This window comes from Lissotriton vulgaris, chromosome 6 (genome assembly GCF_964263255.1).
Source record: "Lissotriton vulgaris chromosome 6, aLisVul1.2, whole genome shotgun sequence".
Classification (NCBI taxonomy): domain Eukaryota; kingdom Metazoa; phylum Chordata; class Amphibia; order Caudata; family Salamandridae; genus Lissotriton; species Lissotriton vulgaris.
The window spans coordinates 510,413,909-510,439,557 of record NC_141694.1 but is presented as its reverse complement, the minus strand read 5'-3'; the positions used below and the strand labels follow the sequence as shown (position 1 = coordinate 510,439,557).

General features: G+C 43.7%; 1 protein-coding gene across 1 annotated transcript in view; it reads left to right on the top strand.

Annotated features, from left to right (window-relative positions):
- CDC50A (cell division cycle 50 P4-ATPase accessory subunit A) overlaps positions 1-25,649 on the top strand; it is a 274,615-nt gene that overhangs the window by 121,771 nt on the left and 127,195 nt on the right. The window contains exon 3 of the mRNA XM_086926514.1: positions 12,339-12,446. Coding sequence (XP_086782640.1) covers positions 12,339-12,446 — 108 coding nt within the window. The remainder of the gene's footprint in view (positions 1-12,338; positions 12,447-25,649) is intronic.

The following is a 25,649-nucleotide window of genomic DNA, read 5'->3' as shown; positions in this document are numbered from 1 at the left end:
TATACTTCCTAATCCCCAAAAAAGATGGGTCCCTAAGACCAATCTTAGACCTAAGACCTCTCAATGCATACTTAAATTCGGAACATTTCCACATGGTCACGCTCCAACAGGTACTCCCTTTACTGAAGAAAAGGGACTTTCTTTCTACACTGGATCTAAAAGACGCTTACTTTCATATCCCAATTCACAAAGCCCACAGGAAATACCTAAGGGTTGTAGTGGAAGGACAACATTATCGATTTCGGATTATGGCTTGTTTCCTTGTATTCAGGATCTTAAGATAATTCCCACAACTCTGAGCGATCATAGCATAATGCTTATAACTATTTCTTTAAAACCTCCGCCCACTGCGTCATGGTCCCTTAATAGCAGTGACGCTACTTTTCATGCATCCACGGGAAGATGTTTTTGGAATCCAACTGCCATTAACGGGGTGCATGCTACTTTATGTAAAACTTTATTAGAATTAAATGATTGGCATGGTTTAGAAATCGTTAACTTTGAAAAATGTATGCGAAATATTATCCTAGATGTAAAAAAGGCTAGCCGTCCTAGGAAAGGGGTAGTTTTGCCTAGTACACTACGCATCCTGAACAAGGAAATAAATAAACTAGTCCGTGAGCAATACTTAGATAGAGTTACTGAACGTGAAAAAGAAATCTCTAGATTAAAAAGAAAGAGATGCAGACTAAAGGCGAAATTAAAAAAGGAGAAGGAAGATATAGTTTGGATTAACCTGAGGAAATCAGTTGCTCATGGTAGGATTAGAGAATTTTGGTCCATAATTGGGAAGGGATGCGGTACTAGAATAAGTCCTTGCCCCATCCCCATAGCTGAAGAGGTATGGACCACTTATATTCGGGAGCTCTATGCAGGGAACGGTACTTCAGGTGAAGATAGTGTTCCCGATGTAATGCCTGAAGGACTGATTAACTATCCTACAGAGGAAACAATTGAAATGGCCATAAAGAATATGCGCTCCTCTGGTGCAATGGGTCCTGACGAACTCCCTATGACGGTTCTGAAGCAGGAACCCTCGATGTGAAGTAAAATCCTTTACCCATTGTTTAAAGCCTGTTTTGTTTCTAAAACGGTACCCGCTTCCTGGAGGGGAAGCATTCTGGTCCCTATTTTTAAGAAGGGAACTAGGGATAGCCCCAGTAATTATCGTTTGATAGCCCTCCTCGACTCTATCGGAAAGGTTTTTGCGAAATGTCTCTTAAATTTTCTTTCCGACTGGGTCGAGGAGAACAATATTCTGCCACTTGAACAAACTGGCTTCCGTAGGGGGCATGGTACTTTAGATAACCTCACCACCCTACATGTGGTAACTGATAAATACGTACAGGTGAGAGGGGGGGTGGTGTACGCTGCTTTTATTGATTTCTCCACAGCGTTCGATAAAGTGGACCGTAGAACGCTGTGGAGAAAATTAGCAGCTCTTGGTGTCCCATCCTACCTATTAGAGCTTGTTCGTACACTCCATACAGAGACTTGGTGTAGTGTTTTGCAAGGGGGCGAAAGGTGTCTCTCCCACCAAATTCCTTCTCTGAACGGCCTTAAACAAGGCTGTTTATTGGCTCCTCTTTTGTTTTCCTTGTATACTGTAGACCTGCCTGTTGCCTTGTCTGTTAGTGAGGGTATTGCTCCAGTGATTGGGGGGACCCCTATATCTTGCTTGATGTATGCCGATGACGTTCTTATTTTAGATTTGACTCCCAAAGGCCTTGCAAATCGGCTGCAAGCCCTTCATGTTTTTGCTGTTTCCCATCGCATGAAGATTAACATATCTAAAAGCAAAATTATGTGCATTGTCGGGAAAAAGAAGTGCCGATCTGAAAATTATGGATGGTATATCGGTGGTCAAAAACTGGAGGTTGTTAAATCTTACACTTTCTTGGGGAAAATTATTGCGGCTAACCTGAGTGAGAGGCCTCATATTGAGCATAGTTCACGCAAAGCCCTCGCCCATGGCAAAGGTTTAAATTCCCTCTATCACGCCACCGGAAAAAGGCATTTTGCCTGCTTACTGGAGGTGTATAGGGCTAAGATTCCCGCTACGATACTATATGGTATCGAACTTATAGAGTTAAATTACTGGGACTTTTGTCATAAGATTGAAGGGAAACTCTTAAGATCCCTATCTTCCCTAAATACCGCGTGCTCTTTGGCCGCTTGTAGGCTTGATTTCGGCCTCAGGAGCAGCTGGGTACAGGGACTATGTGCCCTAGTAAGATGGGTGGCCTGTCTGGCTAGAGCTGAACTGGGGACGATGAGAGCCCTCCTTAAAAATGAACTATTGGGTAATTTCAAAGAGTTCTCACAACTTGTAAGAAATTTTGGAAGAGCTGTAACTCTTCTAAAGTTAGATGAAAGCGTGTTGTTTTTGCAATCTCCTTCACAGTTAAAATTCTTATTAAAACAGGCTTCGTGGGAACTATGCTTTCAGTCAGATAAGAACATAATACAAGAAAAAAGGGGTGTCGACCGTCTCCTTAATTCTTACTCTATTAAGTTGGCCCAACCCTATGCCACATGGAATTTGCCGCATGGTGTTCGTAGATTATGGTTTCTTTTACGTTATGATCTACTACCTCTAAATCTACTTTTATCCAAATGGTACGGATCTCCTCCTATGTGCAATTTGTGTAACCTGAGTATTCAGGACCGTATGCATGTCTTGTTGATCTGCCCTGCACTCCGTACATTGCGACTTAGATGGTTAAAACCTATTTGTCTCCGTCTTGGTATTTCCAATCTGAAGATCTTTCTCCAATCACTATATTGGCCTCCTAATGAAATGTTTTGTTTCTATATTTTTAATTTTTTTAAAGGTTTTTTAGCTATTTATTAATATGTTACTGGAGATGTTTGACATTGCTTCCGGTTGTGGATTTGTCATTGTATGTTATTTTTATCTAAATGTGTTATTGATTGTCATTCTTTGCTATGTATTTGTTTCTCTTATTATTGTGAATTTTATGTGGCCCTCGTTGAGAGCCAAAACATAATAAAATAAATTGAATTGACAACATTATCAATTCAAAGTCCTTCCGTTCGGGGTCACAACGGCACCAAGAGTGTTCACAAAATGCCTAGCTGTGGTGGCAGCACACCTAAGAAGACAACAAATACATGTCTTCCCCTACTTGGACGATTGGTTAATAAAGGCCAAGTCACAAGAGGAATGTCTTCACAACACACAGAAGACAATTCAATTGCTGCACCACCTAGGGTTTACGGTGAACTACAAAAAATCACACCTGCAACCAAACAAGATTCAGCAATACCTGGGGCTACTATAGACACAGAAAGAGCAATAGCATACCCCAATCCGATCAGGATACAAGCAATGGTCGGGTTAATACAAAGATTTCAACCACAACACTCACTACCAGCACGAGTGTTTATGCAACTGCTAATACCACATGCCAGACTACAAATGCGTCCACTACAGGAGTGTCTAGCGACACAGTGGAATCAGGCTCAAGGTCAGATTACAGATCTGGTGTTGGTAGACGACCGTACGCATCGCTCTCTGAAGTGGTGGAACACAACAAACCTTTCCAAAGGACGGTCGTTCCTAGAACCGATTCCACAAGTGATACTAACAGCGGACGCATCGCTCTCCGGATGGGGAGCGCATATGGACAAATACACAGTGCAGGGGAAGTGGAGTGTGCAGCAAAAGAAACTGCACATCAACTACCTGGAAGTATTAGCGGTATTTCTAGCACTAAAAGCTTTCCAAATGAAAATAACAAACAAGGCAGTCCTGATCAGAACAGACAACATGACTGCAATGTATTATATTCAAAAACAGGGGGGACACACTCTCTCCAACTATCCAAACTAGCACAGGACATTTGGAGATGGGCCATTCCTCAAAAGATCTATCTGTTAGCAGGACACCTACCAGAAGTTCAAAATCAGATAGCAGACATCCTAAGCAGACAGTCAGAACAAGTACACGAATGGGAGCTGCTCGACCAAATACTGCAGCCATTCTTCCAAAGATGGGGGCAACCAGAGATAGATCTGTTTGCCAATCATCAGAACGCAAAATGCCAAAACTTCGCATCCAGGTACCCACACCAACGGTCCCAGGGCAATGCACTATGGATAAATTGGTGCAACAGATTTGCTTACGCTTTCCCCCCTCTCCCACTAATTCCGTTAGTGGTTCGGAAACTGCAGCAGCACTCAATGACAATGATACTAGTGGCACCCACGTGGGCAAGACAGCCGTGGTTCACCACGCTACTACAACTCTCACAGGTGCCACATCAAAAGCTACGATTATTACCCATGCATCTTACACAGAACCATGGAGAAATAATGCACCCAGATCCCAAACAATTGAACCTAGCGATCTGGCTCCTGAGGTCATAGAGTTTGGATATTTAGATTTACCACCAGAATGTATGGAAATCATTAAACAAGCAAGACGTCCTACCACCAGAGCATGCTATGCAGCAAAGTGGAAGAGGTTTGCTATACACTGTAACAGTAAGCACATCAACCCTCTGGACGCATCCACTAAACAGATCATTTGCTATTTACTACACTTGCAGCAATGTAACTTAGCATACACCTCTATCAGAGTTCATCTCGCAGCTATAGCGGCGTACCTACAAAACAGGCAACATCTTTCCCTGTTTAAAGTACCAGCAATTAAAGCTTTCATGGAGGGACTCAAAAGAGTCATTCCACCAAGACGACCACCTTCCCCAGTCTGGAATCTCAACATAGTACTTACCAGACTAATGGGGCCACCATTTGAACCTATGCATAGGTGTGAAATACAATTCCTCACATGGAAGGTGGCCTTCCTCATAGCTATCACGTCACTTAGAAGAGTAAGTGAGTTGCAGGCTTTTACGATTCAAGAACCATTCATGCAGTTACACCAAAATAAAGTGGTTCTTAGAACAAACCCAAAATTCCTACCAAAGGTAATTTCTGCATTCCACATCAATCAGTCAGTGGAATTACCGGTTTTCTTTCCAAAACCACAAACGGTAACGGAAAGGGCCCTACATACATTGGATGTCAGAAGGGCAATATTGTATTATATAGAAAGAACACAAACTTTCAGAAAGACAAAACAGCTATTTGTTGCGTTTTCTCCTACACATAAGGGCAATCCCATCTCTAAAGCGGGCATTGCCAGATGGATTGTTAAATGTATTCAAATATGCTACTTAAAAGCAAAGAGAACATTAACTGTTCCTCCTAGAGCTCACTCTACACGTAAACTAGGAGCATCTATGGCATTTTTGGGAAACATTCCACTAGATGACATATGCAAAGCAGCTATCTGGGTTACACCGCACACCTTCACAAAGCACTATTGTGTAGATGTGCACACAACACAACAAGCTAGAGTGGGACAAGCTGTATTAAAGACTTTATTTCAGACAGTTGCAACAGACACGGGCGACCACCGCTAGGGAGAGAACTGCTGTATAGTCTATTCATAATGTACCATCTGCAGCCCATATGCCTCGAACGGAATATGCTACTTACCAGTATGCATCTGTTCTTGGCATAGAGGGCTGCAGAGTGGTACATGCCCTCCCAGCCTCCCCGGAAACCTGTGTCTGTTCCAACATTATCTTATTTAGATACACTTACATGGGCATTCCTATCTGTATTCTATCATACTACTCCATCTAACCCTACTATGGCAAAACAATCTAAGGATGGAGCCGATGCCCATGCGCACTACCAACCAAAGGAGGAGTCACCAAGATACAAAAGACTCTCCAAGAGAAAAACAAAGTCCAATCATCCGAGCCCAACACCAGATGGCGATCTATTCATAATGTACCACTCTGCAGCCCTCTATGCCAAGAACAGATGCATACTGGTAAGTAGCATATTCCTTTCCAAAAGGTAGGGTGCTGCCTACAGGTAACGTATCCGTCCGTTTTACGTTTCATATAATGATCATAAGTGCATACATCAGCCCGAAATGCATTGGAGTAATCAATGAAATACTATGGATTGATTTAAGTTTACGTTTATGGCTCATATGTTGAACTGATATGAAGTAAAATATCTTATATGCATTTCTCAGAAAATAAATGACAACATGTGATAAACATAAAGGAGTCTGTCATAAAAGAACCTAAGGAGTGCCCTAAATCAGGGATGCATTCACAATAGATGTATGCACTTATGATCATACAAAAACACCACACAAACATCCCCCAACATGGGATATTTTAGAGGTGGATACAGGTGAAATAACAACAAGGGGAGAGGCCGAGGTAATTATTATTATTATTATTATTATTTAAAATTGGATGAAGCGCATATCTGCCTCAGTGACGAGGCGTCCCAGCGCTACGGTAATAACACTCCCAGCGGTAATAACACTTGCTCCTCCCCCAGTAATAAGCAGCGACTTCCCTCCACTCCCTCCAGACCATTCCACTCCAGTTGGAGGGAGACTAGCACATTTCCTACCTGTCTGGAATTTCATCACAACAGACATGTGGGTAAGACAAATTATCCAATATGGTTACTGCCTGGAACTTACTACTACTCCACCCAACATACCACCCAAACAACGCTCAATGTCTGGGGAACATTTAACACTCCTCAAACAGAGGTTCTTTTACTGTTTTAAAAACATGCAATAGAACCAGTTCCCATACAACATCAGGGAACAGGGGTTTACTCCCTCTATTTCCTAATCCCCAAAAAAGACGGGACCCTAAGACCAATACTGGACCTCAGACCTCTCAATTTCTACATACAATCAGATCATTTTCACATGATCACTCTTCAGCAGGTTCTTCCACTGCTTCAACAAGGCAACTTCCTTGCCATACTAAATCTCAAGGACTCCTACTTCCACATTCTCATACACCCTGCTCACAGAAAATACCTAAGGTTCACAGTAGATGGCCAGCACTATCAGTTCAGAGTCCTTCCATTTGGGATGACCACAGCACCCAGGGTGTTCAAAAGTGCCTTGCAGAAGTAGCAGGAAAACCAAAAAATGTGCCTATGCCTCCAATTCGCAATAATGCAAACAATGAATGAGTGACGATAAACCAAAAGTTTATTAGTTTATCTCGACAAAACTTTTTGTCATTGAGTCAATACGTAAGTTGCAAAATTTACATCTTAAAGAGCAGACAAAGGGAAAACCATCAACTTCATTTCTAGCCGTATGGAAATCAGTCAAACAGTGTGTGTATATTTACAGTGAGACAATTTAAAGCAAACACATTGCACTAAATCAAACAATCATGGACATCGATAAATCAAAAGATACTTTTCACAAAAACAGATACACATATCACAGTTAGAAAATCATAAATACAAGAGCAAATAAGAGCAGGGGTGAATATTTTAAACCAAACACCTCCTAGCTCGTGAACTGAATTCGTTTATGTAAATGATCACAATGCGCCCATTCTGGATATATGACTACAAGAAGCCATTGGTGTGGAAGCAAATGCCTGAAGTCAAATGCCAAATGCCTGAAGTCAAATGCCGACGCGTTTCCAATCCTGTCAGTTATTTACAGGATTTTCATCAGGGCAGAAGTTTAGTCCATGCGAACTGTTTATCAAAAGGAGATTAAAAATGAAAAGTTTGTGTTAGCAAACTTCATCTAAACGCCATTTTACTGAAATGCAAAATAAACCGCAAAGAATTGCGGCATACCTTGGGAGTAGTAGCCTGTGTGGCATCAATTTTAGAAATAGCGCTTTGGGTCAGGCGGGTCTGGGCTGTAACAAGGAAAAGAACTGGTGTCACCGATTTGGAAATGACATGGTGCACGCTACGGGGATGTGGTGTAAAAGACTAATTTTACCTTAGTTCTTTGTAACGATAAGTCCGGAGAGCCGGTAGTGGAGTTATTTTTCAAATTAAATACTCTGTAACAACAGAAAGCGAAGAAATCGATATTTGAAGAAATTGTGTCAAAGCGGTAAGAGAATGAGCACAGAAGCGCCACCGCTTCAATGGGAACACTTACTTTTAGAAAGTCAACACGGGCGCTGGGGTCGGACCAGTGTTGCAATGGAACGCTGTCCTTTCTATAAGATAAAAGGGGAAAACAAGAGGCTAGCAACTATGCGCTGAATAACGCAATTGATAACTATGAGCCAATACTCAATGGCAGGTGAAAAAGGGGGATTTAAGCACTTACCAAAAAACGCCGCAGAGGGCTCTGCACAGTCTTTAGCACCGGCAGTGCCCTGGACAACTAAACCCTGTAGGTGCCGGTAGAACACAGAACTCAGAATGCAGTCTTAGCAGAGCCCTCTGCGGCGTTTTTTGGTAAGTGCTTAAATCCCCCTTTTTCACCTGCCATTGAGTATTGGCTCATAGTTATCAATTGCGTTATTCAGCGCATAGTTGCTAGCCTCTTGTTTTCCCCTTTTATCTTATAGAAAGGACAGCGTTCCATTGCAACACTGGTCCGACCCCAGCGCCCGTGTTGACTTTCTAAAAGTAAGTGTTCCCATTGAAGCGGTGGCGCTTCTGTGCTCATTCTCTTACCGCTTTGACACAATTTCTTCAAATATCGATTTCTTCGCTTTCTGTTGTTACAGAGTATTTAATTTGAAAAATAACTCCACTACCGGCTCTCCGGACTTATCGTTACAAAGAACTAAGGTAAAATTAGTCTTTTACACCACATCCCCGTAGCGTGCACCATGTCATTTCCAAATCGGTGACACCAGTTCTTTTCCTTGTTACAGCCCAGACCCGCCTGACCCAAAGCGCTATTTCTAAAATTGATGCCACACAGGCTACTACTCCCAAGGTATGCCGCAATTCTTTGCGGTTTATTTTGCATTTCAGTAAAATGGCGTTTAGATGAAGTTTGCTAACACAAACTTTTCATTTTTAATCTCCTTTTGATAAACAGTTCGCATGGACTAAACTTCTGCCCTGATGAAAATCCTGTAAATAACTGACAGGATTGGAAACGCGTCGGCATTTGACTTCAGGCATTTGGCATTTGACTTCAGGCATTTGCTTCCACACCAATGGCTTCTTGTAGTCATATATCCAGAATGGGCGCATTGTGATCATTTACATAAACGAATTCAGTTCACGAGCTAGGAGGTGTTTGGTTTAAAATATTCACCCCTGCTCTTATTTGCTCTTGTATTTATGATTTTCTAACTGTGATATGTGTATCTGTTTTTGTGAAAAGTATCTTTTGATTTATCGATGTCCATGATTGTTTGATTTAGTGCAATGTGTTTGCTTTAAATTGTCTCACTGTAAATATACACACACTGTTTGACTGATTTCCATACGGCTAGAAATGAAGTTGATGGTTTTCCCTTTGTCTGCTCTTTAAGATGTAAATTTTGCAACTTACGTATTGACTCAATGACAAAAAGTTTTGTCGAGATAAACTAATAAACTTTTGGTTTATCGTCACTCATTCATTGTTTGCATTATTGCGAATTGGAGGCATAGGCACATTTTTTGGTTTTCCTAGTACAGGCCCAGCCTACCCTCCCTCCCATTGGGTCTAGCCACCTTTGTGTGTTCATTGCAGAAGTAGCAGCACACTTGAGAAGACTGCAAATTCATGTATTTCCATACCTTGACGATTGGCTGACAAAAGCCAACTCATACAACCAGTGTGTTTACAACACTTATCAAACAATTCAACTGTTACACAACTTGGGGTTTACCCTAAACTACACCAAGTCACACCTTCAACCCCCCACATACATCAGTATCTAGGAGCCACAATAGACACTTGCAAGCTCTAGCATACCTCAATCCAGGCAGGATAGCGAGCATGCAAACCCTCATCAACAGGTTTCAGCCTCAGCACTCTCTCCCAGCAAGATTGTTTATGCAGCTCATAGGAATGTTGGCCTCTTGCATTTTCATTGTACCGCACGCAAAACTTCAGATGCGCCCTTTACAAGAATGATTGGCACATCAGTGGAGCCAGGCTCGAGGACACATCGCTCTCTGCAGTGGTGGAACATACAAAACCTGTCCAAAGGACGGCCGTTACTAGAGCCGGTTCCACAGATAGTGCTAACAGACTCATCACTCACCATCTGGGAAGCTCCTCTCCTAAACCATACAATTCAGGGCAGGGGGACCACCCAACAAAAACTGCTCCAAATCAATCACCTAGAACTACTAGCAATATTTCTAGCCTTAAAGTCATTCCAAGTACATCTTCTCAACAAGACTGTCTTAGTCGGGACAGACAATATGACAGCAATGTATGACATACAAAAGCAAGGAGGAACACATTCTCTGCAGCTCTCTCGCCTAGCGCAAAGCATATGGAGATGGGCCATTCCACAAAAAATATATCTTGTGGCGAAACATCTTTCAGGAGTAAGCAATCAGATATTGGATCTGTTAAGTCGTCAGACTAAACAAATACACAAATGGGAACTTCATCCACAAGTTCTTCAACCTTTCTTCCAAATGTGGGGCCAACCAGACATAGATCTGTTCGCCACACACACAAACATAAAATGCCCAACCTTCGCCGCCAGGTTTCCACACCCGCTGACCAAGTACAATGCGATATGAATGAGCTGGTCAGGCAAATTTGCTTACGCTTTTCCGCCACTCCCACTCATTCTACTAGTAATACGTAAGCTCAAGCAACAGTCTCTTAAAATGATCCTAGTTGCTCCCACATTGGGAACGGCAACCATGGTTCACAGCACTACTCGAACTATCACTAGTCCCTCATCAAAAATTACGGCTCTCCCCAAAGCTGCTGACGCAGAACCATGGAGAAATAAGGCACCCAGATCCAGCGCAACTGAATCTCGCGATCTGGCTCCTGAAGTCTTGGAGTTCCGTTACCTGAACCTCCCACCGGACTGTAGGAATATTATTAAAGAAGCCAAACGCCCCACTTCTAGAGCTTGCTATGCAGCCAAATGGAAAAGGTTCGTTATTTACTGCAAAAACACAATTGAGCCATTAGATGCTTCAATACAAAACATTATTTGCTATTTGCTCCATCTACAAAGATGCAATCTTGCATACTCATCAATCAGATTACATCTACCTGCCCTTGCCGCCTACTTACAAAACAGACAACATTTGTCATTGTTTCAAGTACCTGCTATCAAAGCCTTCATGGATGGCCTTAAAAGGATAATTCCACCCAGACTGCCACCATCTCCTGTGTGGAACTTTAAACATTGTTCTTACTAGGCTCATGGGTTCCCCATTTGAGCCTTTACGTAAATGCGAATGACAATTCGTTACATGGAAAGTAGGGGTCCTTGTTGCAATCACATCTCTTAGGACAGTAAGCGAGATCCAGGCTTAAACCAAACAAGAACCCTTTTTTACAAATATATCCAAACAAAGGTTTCTTAGAACAAATCCAAAATTTCTTCCAAAGGTAATTTCTGCTTTCCATCTCAATCAATCAATAGAGTTACCAGTGTTTTTCCAAAACCCTGATTCTGTAGCAGAAAGAGCTCGTTACACACTCAACATCAGAAGAGCTTTGCTTTATTAGATAGACCGAATTAAACCCTTTGGAAAAATAAAACAACTGTTTGTAGCTTTCTCTCCACCTCTTTAAGGCAACCCCAGCTCCAAAACAGGAACTGCCAGGTGGATAGTCAAATGTATTCAAATTTGCTACCAAAAAGCAAAAGGCACTTTGACAATTCTCCCTAGAGCACATTCAACACTCAAACTAAGGGCTTCCATGGCATTATTAGGGAACATTCCCATAGAAGACAAGGGAGGAGTCCCCTATCTCGTGACCACCAAAGACTTCTTCTAAGACAACAACAAGGTGCAAATATCCGAGCCCAATACCAGATGGTAATCTATGCAAAGTGTACTACTCTGCAGCTCTACATGCCAAGAACAGATGCATACTGGTAAGTAGCATTTTCCTTTTGTCAGAGTTGAGTTTGAGGCAGTTATGTCTCATCCATTTGGCTACGTTGGTTATGGCATTGCCGAAGTTGGTTTTGGTGTTGGAGGGGTCCTCTGTGATCGAGAGGATTAGTTGAGTGTCGTCTGCATAGGAGAAACAAATTGAATATATCCTGCCTGATCTATTTTCTTCTTTATTCTACAGATAATATTGTGCTTTAGTTATGAAGTGGTTCGTCCACAAGTGTCCTTTTGTCACATTATTTCTTCTTGTATGCTTACATAGAAAGTAAAAGAAAATGTTGAAGATAAAGTATGGATTTTTATTTTTAAATTAATGAATGATCACACGCCCCAACACAATGAGACCGAACCATACAAGCAAAAGACACAACTTTGCCATGTGATTTATTTATTGTTAAAAGACTATGAATAAAATGTGTTTCTGTCCCATTTAGAGCAATGTGTTTATGTATTATGGGCTGTCCAACTTTTACCAAAATCATCGTCGTTATGTTAAATCTCGAGATGACAGCCAACTAAATGGAGACAAAACTTCATTATTGGTAAGTAAATATTGAATTAGTGGGTGTGGGTCCCTAATCTTGGAATCATTTCTGTTTGCAGCAATTTATGTCTTTCCTTAGTTTAGTGATGGCAGTCTGTGTAAAGGCGACATTCTATCTGTTTACACCTTTTGTACCTTAATGTTCTTTCATGAGCAGTGTTCAACTCCATTCAATATTCATATGCTGTACTGCATGTTTAATAGCAATGTGAAAATATGCTCATTCCTGTGTCTTCCACTACTAAAACCCACCCAATCTCACTTTTATAATGTAAAACCTTTTTCTTGCCTCCTTCGCCATACATCCCTCTTTATTGTGTCCGGTGAACTTGTGCTCAGAGTATCTTGCTACCTTTACAATATGTGTACATTTTATCCACTCTTCCATCACTCACTACTCCTTTTCCATCAAATTCTAAACAAATATAATACTGACTCTCGTCTCTAGGCTCTCAAATTTACAGTCCAAATGTCTATTCTTGTAATTTCCTATTTTGTTCATCTCATGAAAAAACTTCCAAAATATAATCACTTTTAGTGCTGTCTCCTCTGGACCAGGTTGAACCTGGAGCTCACATTTTGTTACGTTCCTCTCGGACAGGGTACCGTGAGTACTAAAGCCCCTCTACCCTCCAAACTTTCTTCGACCAAACAAAAGGCTTCAGGACCACCTTGGCCTTCGGGCAATGGTCGGCACAGAGATGTTTCCAATGGCTCGCCCTCAGGCATGGCACTAAAACAACGATTCAAGCCTTCCGGCTCTGGACCGAGTCGAGGAAAGCAGTTTTTGGAACCAAAACCTTCCTCTACAAAAGACCAGTCCGGTTCGGAATTGAAACCTTCCACTCCGAAGGACATAAAACACGAGTACAGATCGGCACCAAAACCTTTGTTGATGAAATCGAAAGATGCCCTTCCAAAGCCTCCAGAACCGATCCTAGAACTTATGAAAGAAAAGCTAGACCCTAAGCAGACAAAACTTTACATCAATCCAGACACTGGACATATTTTGGCAAAAACACCTTCCAAAAGGAAAGTTTGCTCAGAGGACACTATCTATAAGATTCCTCTCAAGAAAAAGAATGACCTGGCTACAAACCCTATTCACCCTAATTATCAATACCCTCCTCCATCTTCACCACTGCCACCATTGCCAGGCGCAGATCCTTTACACATAGCACCTCTGGGGTCTCCACATACACAGCCTGATATAGCGGAGGATGATGACGATGATAATAGTCATTTACCAGCATACCCATGGGATAACTATAATATTGATCTACCCATGAATAATGATCCAGATCTATATCCTGCGAAGCCATCACCCCAGATGATGATGTAGCTTATCAAGAGCTGATTTCAAGAGCAGCAGCTTACCATGGGGTTAAATTATACAAAGAGTCTTTAGAAATAGGGTTTTTATTTGACACACTAGGTTCTACACATAGGACAAGTCAGAGTCTACCTATGTTTAAAGGCATGATGACACATGCCGATGACATCTTTAAAGACCCTGTTCGTGCCCGCATATTGACACCTAGGGTTGACAAAAAATATACACCTCCATCTGATCCCGTTTTTTATTAAGAGGCAATTACCTTTTAGACTCACTAGTAGTCTCTAATGCTCATAAGAGAGCAAATTCACAAACCTCTGCAGATGCACCACCCCCAGACAGAGTCTAAACTGATAGATGCATCTGGTAAAAGAGTAGCTGCTAAAGCCACTAACCCCTTGCCTATTGCCAAATACGAAGGGCCTACTAGCCAGGTATGATAGACCCCACTGGGACTAAATGGAAGATCTAATTCAACACCTCCAAGAGGAGCATAAGAAAAGAGCACAGGAATTAGTAAAAGAAGGTAAACTCATCTCGAATTCCTCCATTAGATGTGCTTTAGATGCTGTTGACACTGCAGCAGGGGGAATTAACATTCGCATTCGCCTATGACAACATGCATCGCTTAGAATTTCAGGTTTTAAACCAGAAGCTCAGCTGTCTAGTTTGAATACCCCTTTTAACAAACAACACATTTTTGTTACCTCAAGTAGATGAGGCCCTGGAAAAAAAGAAAAAAAACAGACATGGCAAAGTCTATGGGAGCGCTTCAGTCTCCATCAAACAGAGGCTCCTATTGTTGCTCATTGTATAGAGGAGGGTCCAAAAGTACGTCCTCAGACCCTAATGCTTCCCCCTATGAATCAAATGCACAACTCTCTCCCTCTAGGGGTTTCCATAGAGGAGGATATAGAGGAAACCATTTCAAAGGTAGGAGTAAAAAAAAACGCCAACGCGTAACTCCTCTTCCTCCAATAAACAGTGACTTGCCTACATTTCCCCCCGATCATTTAACACCTGTCGGGGGAAGACTTCACCAATTTCTTCCCAATAGGACAAATGGGTGCTAGACATTATCCAACATGGTTAATGCCTGGAGCTTACCAGCAATCCTCCAAATATTCCACCTCGCACTCACAAACGTTCGTCAGAGCACCTACAGCTCCTCAAACTTAAGATACAATCTCTTTTTAGAAAGAGAGCAATAAAACCAGTTCCATTACTGTACCAAGGTTCAGGTGTTTACTCTCTGTACTTTCTAATCCCCAAAAAGGATGGCTCCTTAAGACCAATTTTGGACCTAAGAATGTTAAACATGTACATACGGTCAGAACATTTCCATATGGTTACGCTTCAGCAAGTGCTTCCACTTCTACACCAAAGTGATTTAATGTCCACACTAGACTTAAAAGACGCGTTCTTTCACATTCCGGTTCACCCAGCACATTGCTAGCACACACCAAAAGTGTTTGCAACACACTCAGACTACATTAAACGTACTCTACCAATTGTGGTTTACGGTCAATACGCAAAAGTCTCATCTTCATCCTTCACAAATGCAGTCCTATCTGGGAGCAACTCTAAATACCTCCCAGAGCTCTAGCCTCTCACAATGCAACCAGAATTCAAAATATCCAAACTGTTACTACAGTTTCAGACCAATCAATACTTAGCAGTCAGGACTTTCATGCAACTGCCAGGCATGATGGCATCATGCTTTGCAATAGTGCCTCATGCAAGATTACACATGCGTCGGCTACAAGAATGCTTAGCACGTCAGCGGAATCAGTCACATGATCAATTAACAGATCTAGTGCTGGTAGACAGCTGAACCCATCACTTTCTTCAGTGGTGGAACCCACAAAACGTATCAAAAGAGCGGCCCTTCATTGACCATGTTCCACAGATTGTGCTAACAGCATACGCATATCTTACATGTTGGGGTGCCCAAGTACAGAACTTGACAATTTTAGGGTCTGTGGGACAACGAGCGCAAAAGTCTCCACATCAACTTTCTAGAGCTTCTTGCTGTGTATCTAGCACTCAAAGCTTTTCAGTGTCACCTCATAGGGAAAGTTGTTTTAGTCAGCACGGACAATAGGACAGCTATGTACTATGTACAAAAACAGGGGGCGGAGAGGCACACTCTCTGCAACTATCGCTCCTCTCTCAGATCATTTGGCATTAGGCAGTCGATCACAGAATTCATCTTCTGACAGAGCACCTCATAGGAGTGAACAATCAAATTGCCAGCCTCCTCAGCAGGATGCAGCAACAAATACATGAGTGGGAACTTCATCACCAGGTTCTCCTTCCATACTTTCTAGAATGGGGATTCCCACAAGTCTGTGGTTCCACATCAAAAGCGGCATCTCTATTTCAGCCTTCTCCCTCAGAGCCATGGTGAAATTAGACACCCAACCCCCAAAGAGTTCAATCTAGCGATCCTGCTCCTCAAAGCATAGAGTTAGGATACTTAATTTTGCCACCAGACTGTATGACTATTCTTAAAAAAGAAAGAAAGCCTATCACCGGAGCATGTAATGCAACAAAATGGAAAAGATTTGTTGTGTATTGTAACAACAACAATATTGAACCACTAGATGCCTGTATTCAAAATAGCATTTGTTACCTTTTGCATCTGCAGCGATCCGTTCTAAGCTACACTTACTCCAGTATTGGAGCTTTCATAGATTCACATGCCTGAATCATTCCCTGTCGTCGAGACCGGAGTCTCTTCTTCGGCTGTCCATCTGACCGAGTCTGGCAGGAATGGTGGCCTGTTAATGTTTCCTCCAGCGCGTTCGTCCCAGCTAGCAAAGAATTTGGGGATCAAGATTGATAATGGTCTGACGTTAAGATCTCGGATCCTTGGTCTTACGGGAACATGTTTTGGCCTCCTCAGGATGCTCCGTAAGTTCCTTCCTCTGCTCTCAAAAGATCATAGGAAGACGACGGTGCAGGCCTTAATTGGTTCAAGACTGGACTATTCCAACGTCCTATACCTTGGCCTGCCGGAATATCTCCTGCAACGGTTGCAGGTGGTCCAGAACTCGGCCGCGCGGGCCATTTTTGGCCTGTATAGGCGAGCCAGTCTCTCCGGCCTTTTGCAGTCGCTCCATTGGCTGCCTATCCGGATGCGGATAGTTTTTAAGGCCTTGACCCTGGCCCACAAGGCTCTCCACGCCTCTGGAGGAAAATATCTCCAAAGGAGGCTTGCCTTTTACCATCCGGCCCGATCTCTGAGATCTGAATCATTGTTCTTTGCTGTGGTCCCTCGAGTATAAAGGGCCTGCATTGGAGGTCGCTCTTTTAGGCTGTTGGCGCCACAGCTTTGGAACACTCTGCCTTTGGCAGTACGCAGCACCTCTAATTTGTTGACTTTTAGGAAAGGCCTTAAAACTTGGCTTTTTGCCCTTTAGTTTGCTTTTCTCTCCCTCTGCTGGGTCCGTTTTATTTTACTGTGTTGTGTTATTCTGCTATAGGCTCTCAATAAAAGCGCCGGGACACTCTATGGAGTAGCCGCGCGCTATAAAAGACTAAATTAACATAACATAACATAAAAAAGCAATGCTTAGCAGTATAGCAAACTGAAAGAGGCCTAGGCCCATTTCTCTTTTGCAACCCATAACACTTGTTATGTAAAAAGGACCAAACTTGTTCCTGAACCAATCCAAGCTTCTCACCCTCTAGAACCCTCCTGAGAGAAACTCTTGCTCCTCAGATTTTCTACCGCACATTGCGCTAGGGAGTCTCCTTTGAGCTCTGCTCAAACTCCTCACTTTGATTGGGATTTGAGGTACACTCTTTTTCCAGATTTACTTATTTGAAATTCCTTTTTCTTCTACCATGGCTGACAAGGAGAAAAAAGGATTATTTAGAGCTTGTGCCGCCTGCTTTAAAAAAACTTTATGCAGATGACCCTCATAAAGACTGCATATACTGCCTCTATCCAGACCATCAGGCGAAGGATTGTAAGGTATGTCGTACCTTCTCAAATGAAACCTTGAGGGATCGTGAGGGAAGACTACTACTATGGCTTCAGAAGGTTAAAGCCAGGAAGGAGATCCTCTCAAGTGATAGTGAGGAGGAGTCCTCTTCGTCTAGGAGATCTCAAAAAAGGAACAGATCTCCTTAGGTTCATACTTCAGGTGAGAGACTTGAAAAGGCCCCTAAAAAGACCTCTTCAGGGCGCAGTCCCTCAAAATCTCCTTCAGGCAAAGGTAAGGGGAAGAAGGGTACTGCTTCAGAGGTGAAATAAGTAAAGAAAACTACCTCAGAGCCTTCAAAATCTCCTCCCAGGGTCAAGATAACTATCAAAAGGCCATCCTCCACAACTTCTAAGGAGAAAGAGAAAACATTTACACCGTCGACGGGAGCGTCAACATAAAAATGACATCATCATCTGCGAAAACGGCATAGTCATCAACGAAGCATGAGGTAAAGACTGTTTCTAAGACTTTATCGCCATCAACCCTTCCACCGTCGATGACTGTGTCGACGACGAGCCCTTCGACTACGACGACGACCATGGCTATATTCACATCGGCGACTGGATCGTCGACGACTGCAACAACCACGGGACCGTCGACTACAACAAAGGCGACGGTGACTACGACGAATAGGATGACAACGATTATTATTATTATTATTATTATTATTATTATTATTATTATTATTAATGAATTTATATGGCGCAACAGCTACCCGGAGGTTTCCCGGCGCCCTGGACCTCCACTAGGCTAAGGAAGAGTCTGAGGAGTTATTGATTTATCAACCAAGTCTTAATGCCTTTTCGAAATTTTACATAGTTCTGTTAATGATGGAGCAGAAGAGGTAGTGAGTTCCACAGAACAGGAGCCAGCTGAGCAAAGGAGCGACCACCCATCCGAACTAGTTTAAATCTTGGGATCACAAATTTAGCCTGCTTCGACGAGCGAAGATGACTATTAGGGATGTATTGTTTAACCAGCTCACAGAGAAAGCTGGGAGTCTTACCAGTGTTGATTCTGTGCATGAAACAGAGTGCTTTAAATTTAGAGCGGTTTCCAATCTTTAGCCAGTGTAGATCACGGAGGTAGCCTGTAATGTGGGTCATTCTAGGAAGACGATATAACTGTCTGGCTGCAGCATTTTGGATCACTTGCTGTCGACGAGTAACCTCTTTATTGGCTCCTAAGTATATGATGTTCCCGTAGTCCAGCCTTGATACAATAAGGGCTTGGACTACTGTCCTTTGTGCCCCTTCTGGTAGCAGCCATAGTTTTTTCTCAGCCACTTTAAAATGGCAAAACATATTGAGGTGTTCTTAACTGATTGTTGTCGCATGGACAGTTGGTCATCAATAATGATGCCCAGATTGCGAACGGACTGCGACGGTTGAGTAGGACCCATTTCAGTCGGCCAATGCAGTGGACCCCAGAGCTCCTTCTGTTCCCCAAAGATAAGAAGCTCTGTTTTCTCGCCTTTTAGCTTCAGTTTAATGGAGTGCATCCATTCAGCGATCTTTTGAAGTCCTGTGTGGAGGGGTGACACCTCAGACTTGTCATCAGTCGATAAAGAGAAGACAAGCTGGATGTCGTCAGCGTAGGAAAATATAGTAAGGCCCGCTTCTTCTGCTATAGTTGCCAAAGGACTGATGTAAACATTAAAAAGTAGAGGACTCAAGATGGAGCCTTGAGGCACTCCATGAGGAGAAACGAGAGGGATGAAATTATTATTATTGGATGAAATTATTAATATTGGAGAAGCCTTGGAAAGTGCGATTCGACAAGATGCTCTCCAGCCATTTCAGGGCGGAGCCACCAACACCCTTAGATTTAAGAGTTTGGACCAGGGTCGCATGGGATATGCTACCCTTGTCCAACCTCTGACAAATTGTTTGAGGCACTCCATGAGGAGAAACGAGAGGGATGAAATTATTATTATTGGATGAAATTATTAATATTGGAGAAGCCTTGGAAAGTGCGATTCGACAAGATGCTCTCCAGCCATTTCAGGGCGGAGCCACCAACACCCTTAGATTTAAGAGTTTGGACCAGGGTCGCATGGGATATGCTACCCTTGTCCAACCTCTGACAAATTGTTTCCGCCACTCCCAGGAGTGCAAACTCCGTTGAATAGCTTGCGCTGAACCCAGATTGGGATGGGTGCAGGAGATTGTGGGAGTTCACAAAATCCGTTAGTTGATTATTGACATGCTTTTCCAAAATTTTGGAAAATGCAGGCAACAGTGAGACAGGGCGAACGTTGGAAAAAACTTCCGGATCAACATTCGCTTTCTTCAGTAAGGGTAGATCCATTGCGTGTTTCCATATGTCCGGCACCACTGCTTTGTCAATTGAGGCATTGAGAAGATCCCTTATCCCATTTAAGATCAGAGGTTTCAGCTTTTTTAGAATGTGTACAGGGATAGGGTCTTTCGGGGAGCCCGACTTAATGCTGTTTAATATATCCATGAAGGCTGCTGAATCTAACAGTTGCCAACTGGTAAGTAAATTCCCATAGGGTGCTGCCAGCTCCCTAAAAGGACTAGGAGTAGATGACATTTGAGTGGGTTCAGGGCTCTGTTCTCGGTTTATACTGAATTCGGTATACATTTTCTCGATTTTATCATTAAAATAGTTCGCTAGCTGTGTGCATTGAATTACAGATAGTTTAGGGGTTTCTGGTTGGTGTGCTGCACCCAAACATTCTTGTACCACTTTAAAAAGAAGTTTTGGATTATTTTGGACAGCAAGAATGTTATTTTTTGTGTATTCCGCCCTTGCCGTCTTGCATGATAACTGGTAGGCTTTGATGGCTTGCTTGTAAAAGAGTTTTTCCGCCGGTTCATAATGTTTTCTCCACTGCCTCTCTAGCACTTTACATCTAGTTTTTTCGGCTTTAAGAATCTCCGAGAACCATGGTGCTGGAGGTTGATGGTACCTCGGTTTGTTCTTTTTTTAATCGGATAATAGTATCTGCTGCAGAAGTTAACCAGTTATTGATTATGTTCGTATCCGAAATTTTTACTTCTTTTAAGTCTGGTTTTGAATTAAATAGTTGGGTGTTTAGGAGGTCTATATTAAGCCTTTTCCAATTTCTGGACCAAATTGCGTCGGCATTGGCCAGTGATGACTTCTTGTTCCCTACCTGCTTGACCTTAAAGCTAACTAAGTAATGGTCTGACCAGAATAAAGGTGTATTAGGCTCGCATGTTAAATTATTTACATTGGAAAAGATAGGATCTAACAAGTGTCCTGCTTTATGCGTGGGACTAGAATTACATAGTGGCAAATTGAGAGCGTCTAGATATGAAATTTTGTCAAGCAAGTTGAGCAGTTGTGGTAGTCAAGATGTAAGTTTAGATTTCCTAAAATCGAGAAGTTAGTGGCTTCAAGTAGATAATGAGCAATGAAATCCGGGAGCGCAGCCGCCCAGGCTCCTGCTGATCCCGAGGGGTGATAAATCAGCATCCCTGAAAAAGTGAACTGGGGTGAGAGGGCTAATTTAAATAGGCCAGCTTCACAGTTATTTAGCGGTAGTTCCTCCCATTTACAAATAAATTCCTTTTTAGGTCTCGCTGGCGTTGCAGCGCGAAGCGCTGCCGCCAACGAGACTTATAGTCATCTTGCTAGGCCCCAAGGGAGTCAGAGCTGTGTACGAGCAGCTACAGACCTGGGCACGAGCCGATTCAGGTCTGAGAACGCGCTCGAAAGTGGAGCAGCTTGTGCGCGTTTGTAGCACGTAAGCCCGCAAGACCAATTATCACAGCAGGAGACTCCACTTCCTCAGGCGCTGCAAGACCAATTATCACAGCATGAGACCCCACTTATCACAGCATGTCAACAGGCGCCTCAGGCTGCTGGAGCACTTAACTATAATTAATGCACAGTTGAGTGCTCCAGCAGTGTGGGGCGCCTCTCGGCATGCTGTGCACGAGCCGATTGTGGGCTGGGCACGAGCCGATTCAGGTCCGTGAACGCGCTTCACAGTGAAACGTGAAGCGCGTTAATCCCAGAGTGCTCGTGCCCGGAAGACGTGCTGCGCCCGAGGCCGCCTCTAGTAGTTCTCTCTCCCATTCCGCCATATTTTGATCTGTGTGTCACTCTCCGTCTTGGCGCCTCATAAAGTGGCCAACAGAGGGTTCGATGAAAGTCTCCTGCAACATCCTGCGTAACCACCACATTCATAAATACCACACTGCTCCACCGGAAGCCACAAGGGAAATGGACCAGAGTGCCTTGGACATGAAACTGGGGAAAGGAGAAATGCCGTAGCAGTGCAGCAAGAGGAATCCCCTGCTTGAGGAAGCATGAACATGGCTGCCGTTAGGCCAGAGAACTGAACATGGTTGACATTGGAGTGGAGGAGCTTTTTCAAAATGGCTTTGATCACAGACCCGGTCTCTAACACCAGAGCCTAGCGTGGACCCGTGTAGAAACTCTGCTGGAAAGGAGCAAATGTTGTTTGTTGCGTGAGAGGGCAAACTGGCTCCAGAGTGAATCGCCACAAAGCCCTTCTCCTCACACCTTTGGCACGGAGATATGCTAGTGAATGGGCAAGCAAAGGGAGTGAAGAGACAGTAAGCAGTAGAACCACTTGGCGGGAGAAGAAAAAGCGCTTAACACCTCACAAGACCCACCATGACGATCACGCAGAGTGGTCTAGGCGCAAAGATGCGCCTAGACCTCACTGAGTGAGCAAAAAATAGACGGTGCTTCTGGGCTTTTCCTTGAAACCTCCCCTCTTCCTCCACTGATTGTTATATCCCTTCTTTCTTTATTAATATCGCCTACCGCTTCTCTATTTTTTTATTGTCTTCCTCTAACTGCCCGTCCCATCCCCACTTGCTCTTTAAGGCATGTGTGCCTGCAGTGTTGTGCTCAGTGTGTTGCGATCACTTTCAATCACCGGGCTGTTGATAACCTAGACGTGCACACAAACCTGCCGAATATATCCTTCAGTCCCCGACTGCTCATGGTAAACACTGCCCAAGTCAAGGCTGCGCAATCTGTATGTGACTGATCAGAGGGTTGGTGGTGTATGTTAATACAAAGCTGTTTGTTGTGGTAGACAGATATTGCTGCTGAGAAATAACCAAACAGTTCAACCGGTTCGCTTCCGGTGCGAGAGAACTGTTTCTGCTAAAGGTTTGTTTAAATTCACCTGTTTGTGGCTGTAATATGTAACAAATGAAAGGATAAAGTCGCCGATAGCAAAGGTAGAGTCAATAGGTCTGATTTTAATGTGCTACAGTGTGCAAACTTAGGCATCTACAAATGCACACAGGCCTTTTGTTTCATGTTTCTGTGTAGCCTGAAGCACAATAATCTGGGGAAGTTATTTTTTAAAGGGGAGACAGGCATAGGAAGCACAAAAAGATACACATCGTTCAGAGAACTGCACAAAAAGTATTCACATTTATGCATGCCTGTCTTTGAATGCATTAACGCATTACATCCAAACCTAATGGTTTTGCCAACGCTTTTTGTAAAAAGTATTTTTGTGACCGGTACTTTTTAAATGCATTTGCAGACATATTTATACCACACTAACAGCAGCATTTGTATTTATTACCTTACACTTTTAAGACCTTATGCCTAGCTTGGAAAAAAAGCATCAAAAACATCACAGCTTGCCGGGCATTTCAGGGGCAGAAGCTGGCTCCACTGCAAGCAATCCATTCTTGATGCTGGGCACAATGTGGGAGACCTAGCAGCATACAGTTACCATGCTCACACACCCCTCACCCTCACACACCCATACCCTCACACCCCCTCACCCTCACTCACCCTCCCTCACCCTCACACCCCATCACCCTCACACCCTCATACTCTCACCCACCCTCACACCTCACCCTCACACCCCCTCACACCCCCTCTCACACCCTCTCACACCCTCTCACACCCCCTCACCCTCGTCACCCACATCCTCATACATCCTCACACACCCTCACCCCTGTCACCCCCACCCTCACACCCCCTCACCACCCCTCACCCCCTCACCCCCTCACACATCCCCTGACCCTCACACACCCCCTGACCCTCACACACCCTCTGACCCTCACACACCCCTTATCCTCCCACCCCCTCACACCCCCCTCACATCCCCCTCACATCCCCCTCACATCCCCTCTCACACCCCCTCACCCTCACACACCCTCACACACCTTCACACCCCCCACCCTCACACCCCCCTCACCCTCACCCCCACACACCCTCACCCCCACACACCCTCACACCCCCTCACCCTCACACCCCCTCACCCTCACACCCCCTCACCCTCACACCCCCTCACACCCTCACCCTCACACCCCCTCACCACCCTCACAACCCCTCACCCACCCCTTACCCTCCCACACCCTCACCCACCCCTTACCCTCCCACACCCTCACCCCACACACCCTCACCCCCACACACACCCTCACCCACCCTCACTCACCCTCACACCCCCCCACCCTCACACACCCCCACCCTCACACACCCCACCCCCTCACCCTCAACCCCTCACCCCCACACCCCCTCACCCCCGCACACCCTCACCCCCGCACACCCTCACCCCCGCACACCCTCACCCCCACACACCCTCACCCCCACACACCCTCACACCCCCTCACCCTCACACACCCTCACAACCCCTCACCCTCACACCCCCTCACACCCCCTCACCCTCACACCCCCTCACACACCCTCACCACCCTCACACACCCTCACCACCCTCACACACCCTCACCATCACGCACCCTCACCCTCCTCACCCTCACACCTCCTCACCCTCACACCTCCTCACCCTCACCCACCCTCACCCCCCCTCACACCCCCTCACTCACCCTCACTCACCCTCACCAGCATAGCATAACAAAACATAGCATAGCGTAAAAAAACACAGCAAAGCATAGCATAACAAAACAAAGCATAGGATAGAAAAACAAAATAGCATAGCAAAACAAAACATAGCATAGCAAAACACAACAAAGCATAGCATAGCATAACAAAACATAGCATAGCATAACAAAACACAACAAAACATAGCATAACAAAGCACACCAAAACATAGCATACATAACCAAACATAGTATAGCAAAGCATAGCAAAACGTAGCATAGCATAACAAAACAACATAGCATAGCAAAACAAAGCTTAGCATAGCATAGCATAACAAAACATAGCAAAACAAAGCATAGCATAATGAAACACAACAAAACATAGGATAACAAATCATAGCATAGCATAACAAAGCATAGCATAGCAAAACACAACAAAACAGCATAACATAACGAAATACAACAAAACATAGCATAACAAAACCAAGCATAGGATAGCAAAACTAAACATAGCATAGCATAACAAAACCAAGCATAGGATAGCAAAACAACACATAGCATAACAAAACACAACTACACATAGCATAACAAAACACAACACATAGCATAACAAAACACAACAAAACATAGCATAGCAAAACATAGCATAGCATACCAAACACAATAAAACATAGCATAGCAAAACAAAGCATAGCATAATAAAACACAACATAGCATAGCATAACAAAACATAGCAATGCATAACAAAGCATGGGATAGCAAAAAAAAGCACAGGATAGCAAAACATAACATAACATAACAAAACGTAGCATAGCATAACAAAACAAAACCTAGGATAGCTAAACAAAACATAGCATAGCATACAGCATCACTCAGCACCACCACAGCATCACTCAGGGGCACCACAACATCACTATGCGCTACCAGAGCATGACTGAACGCCACAGCATCACTCGTTCGCCACCACAACATCACTCAGCGCTATCACAGCATCAATCTGTGCAACCATTCAACAACTGGTTCAAGTATGTTCTCTCAAAGTTTCAAGCTTTATT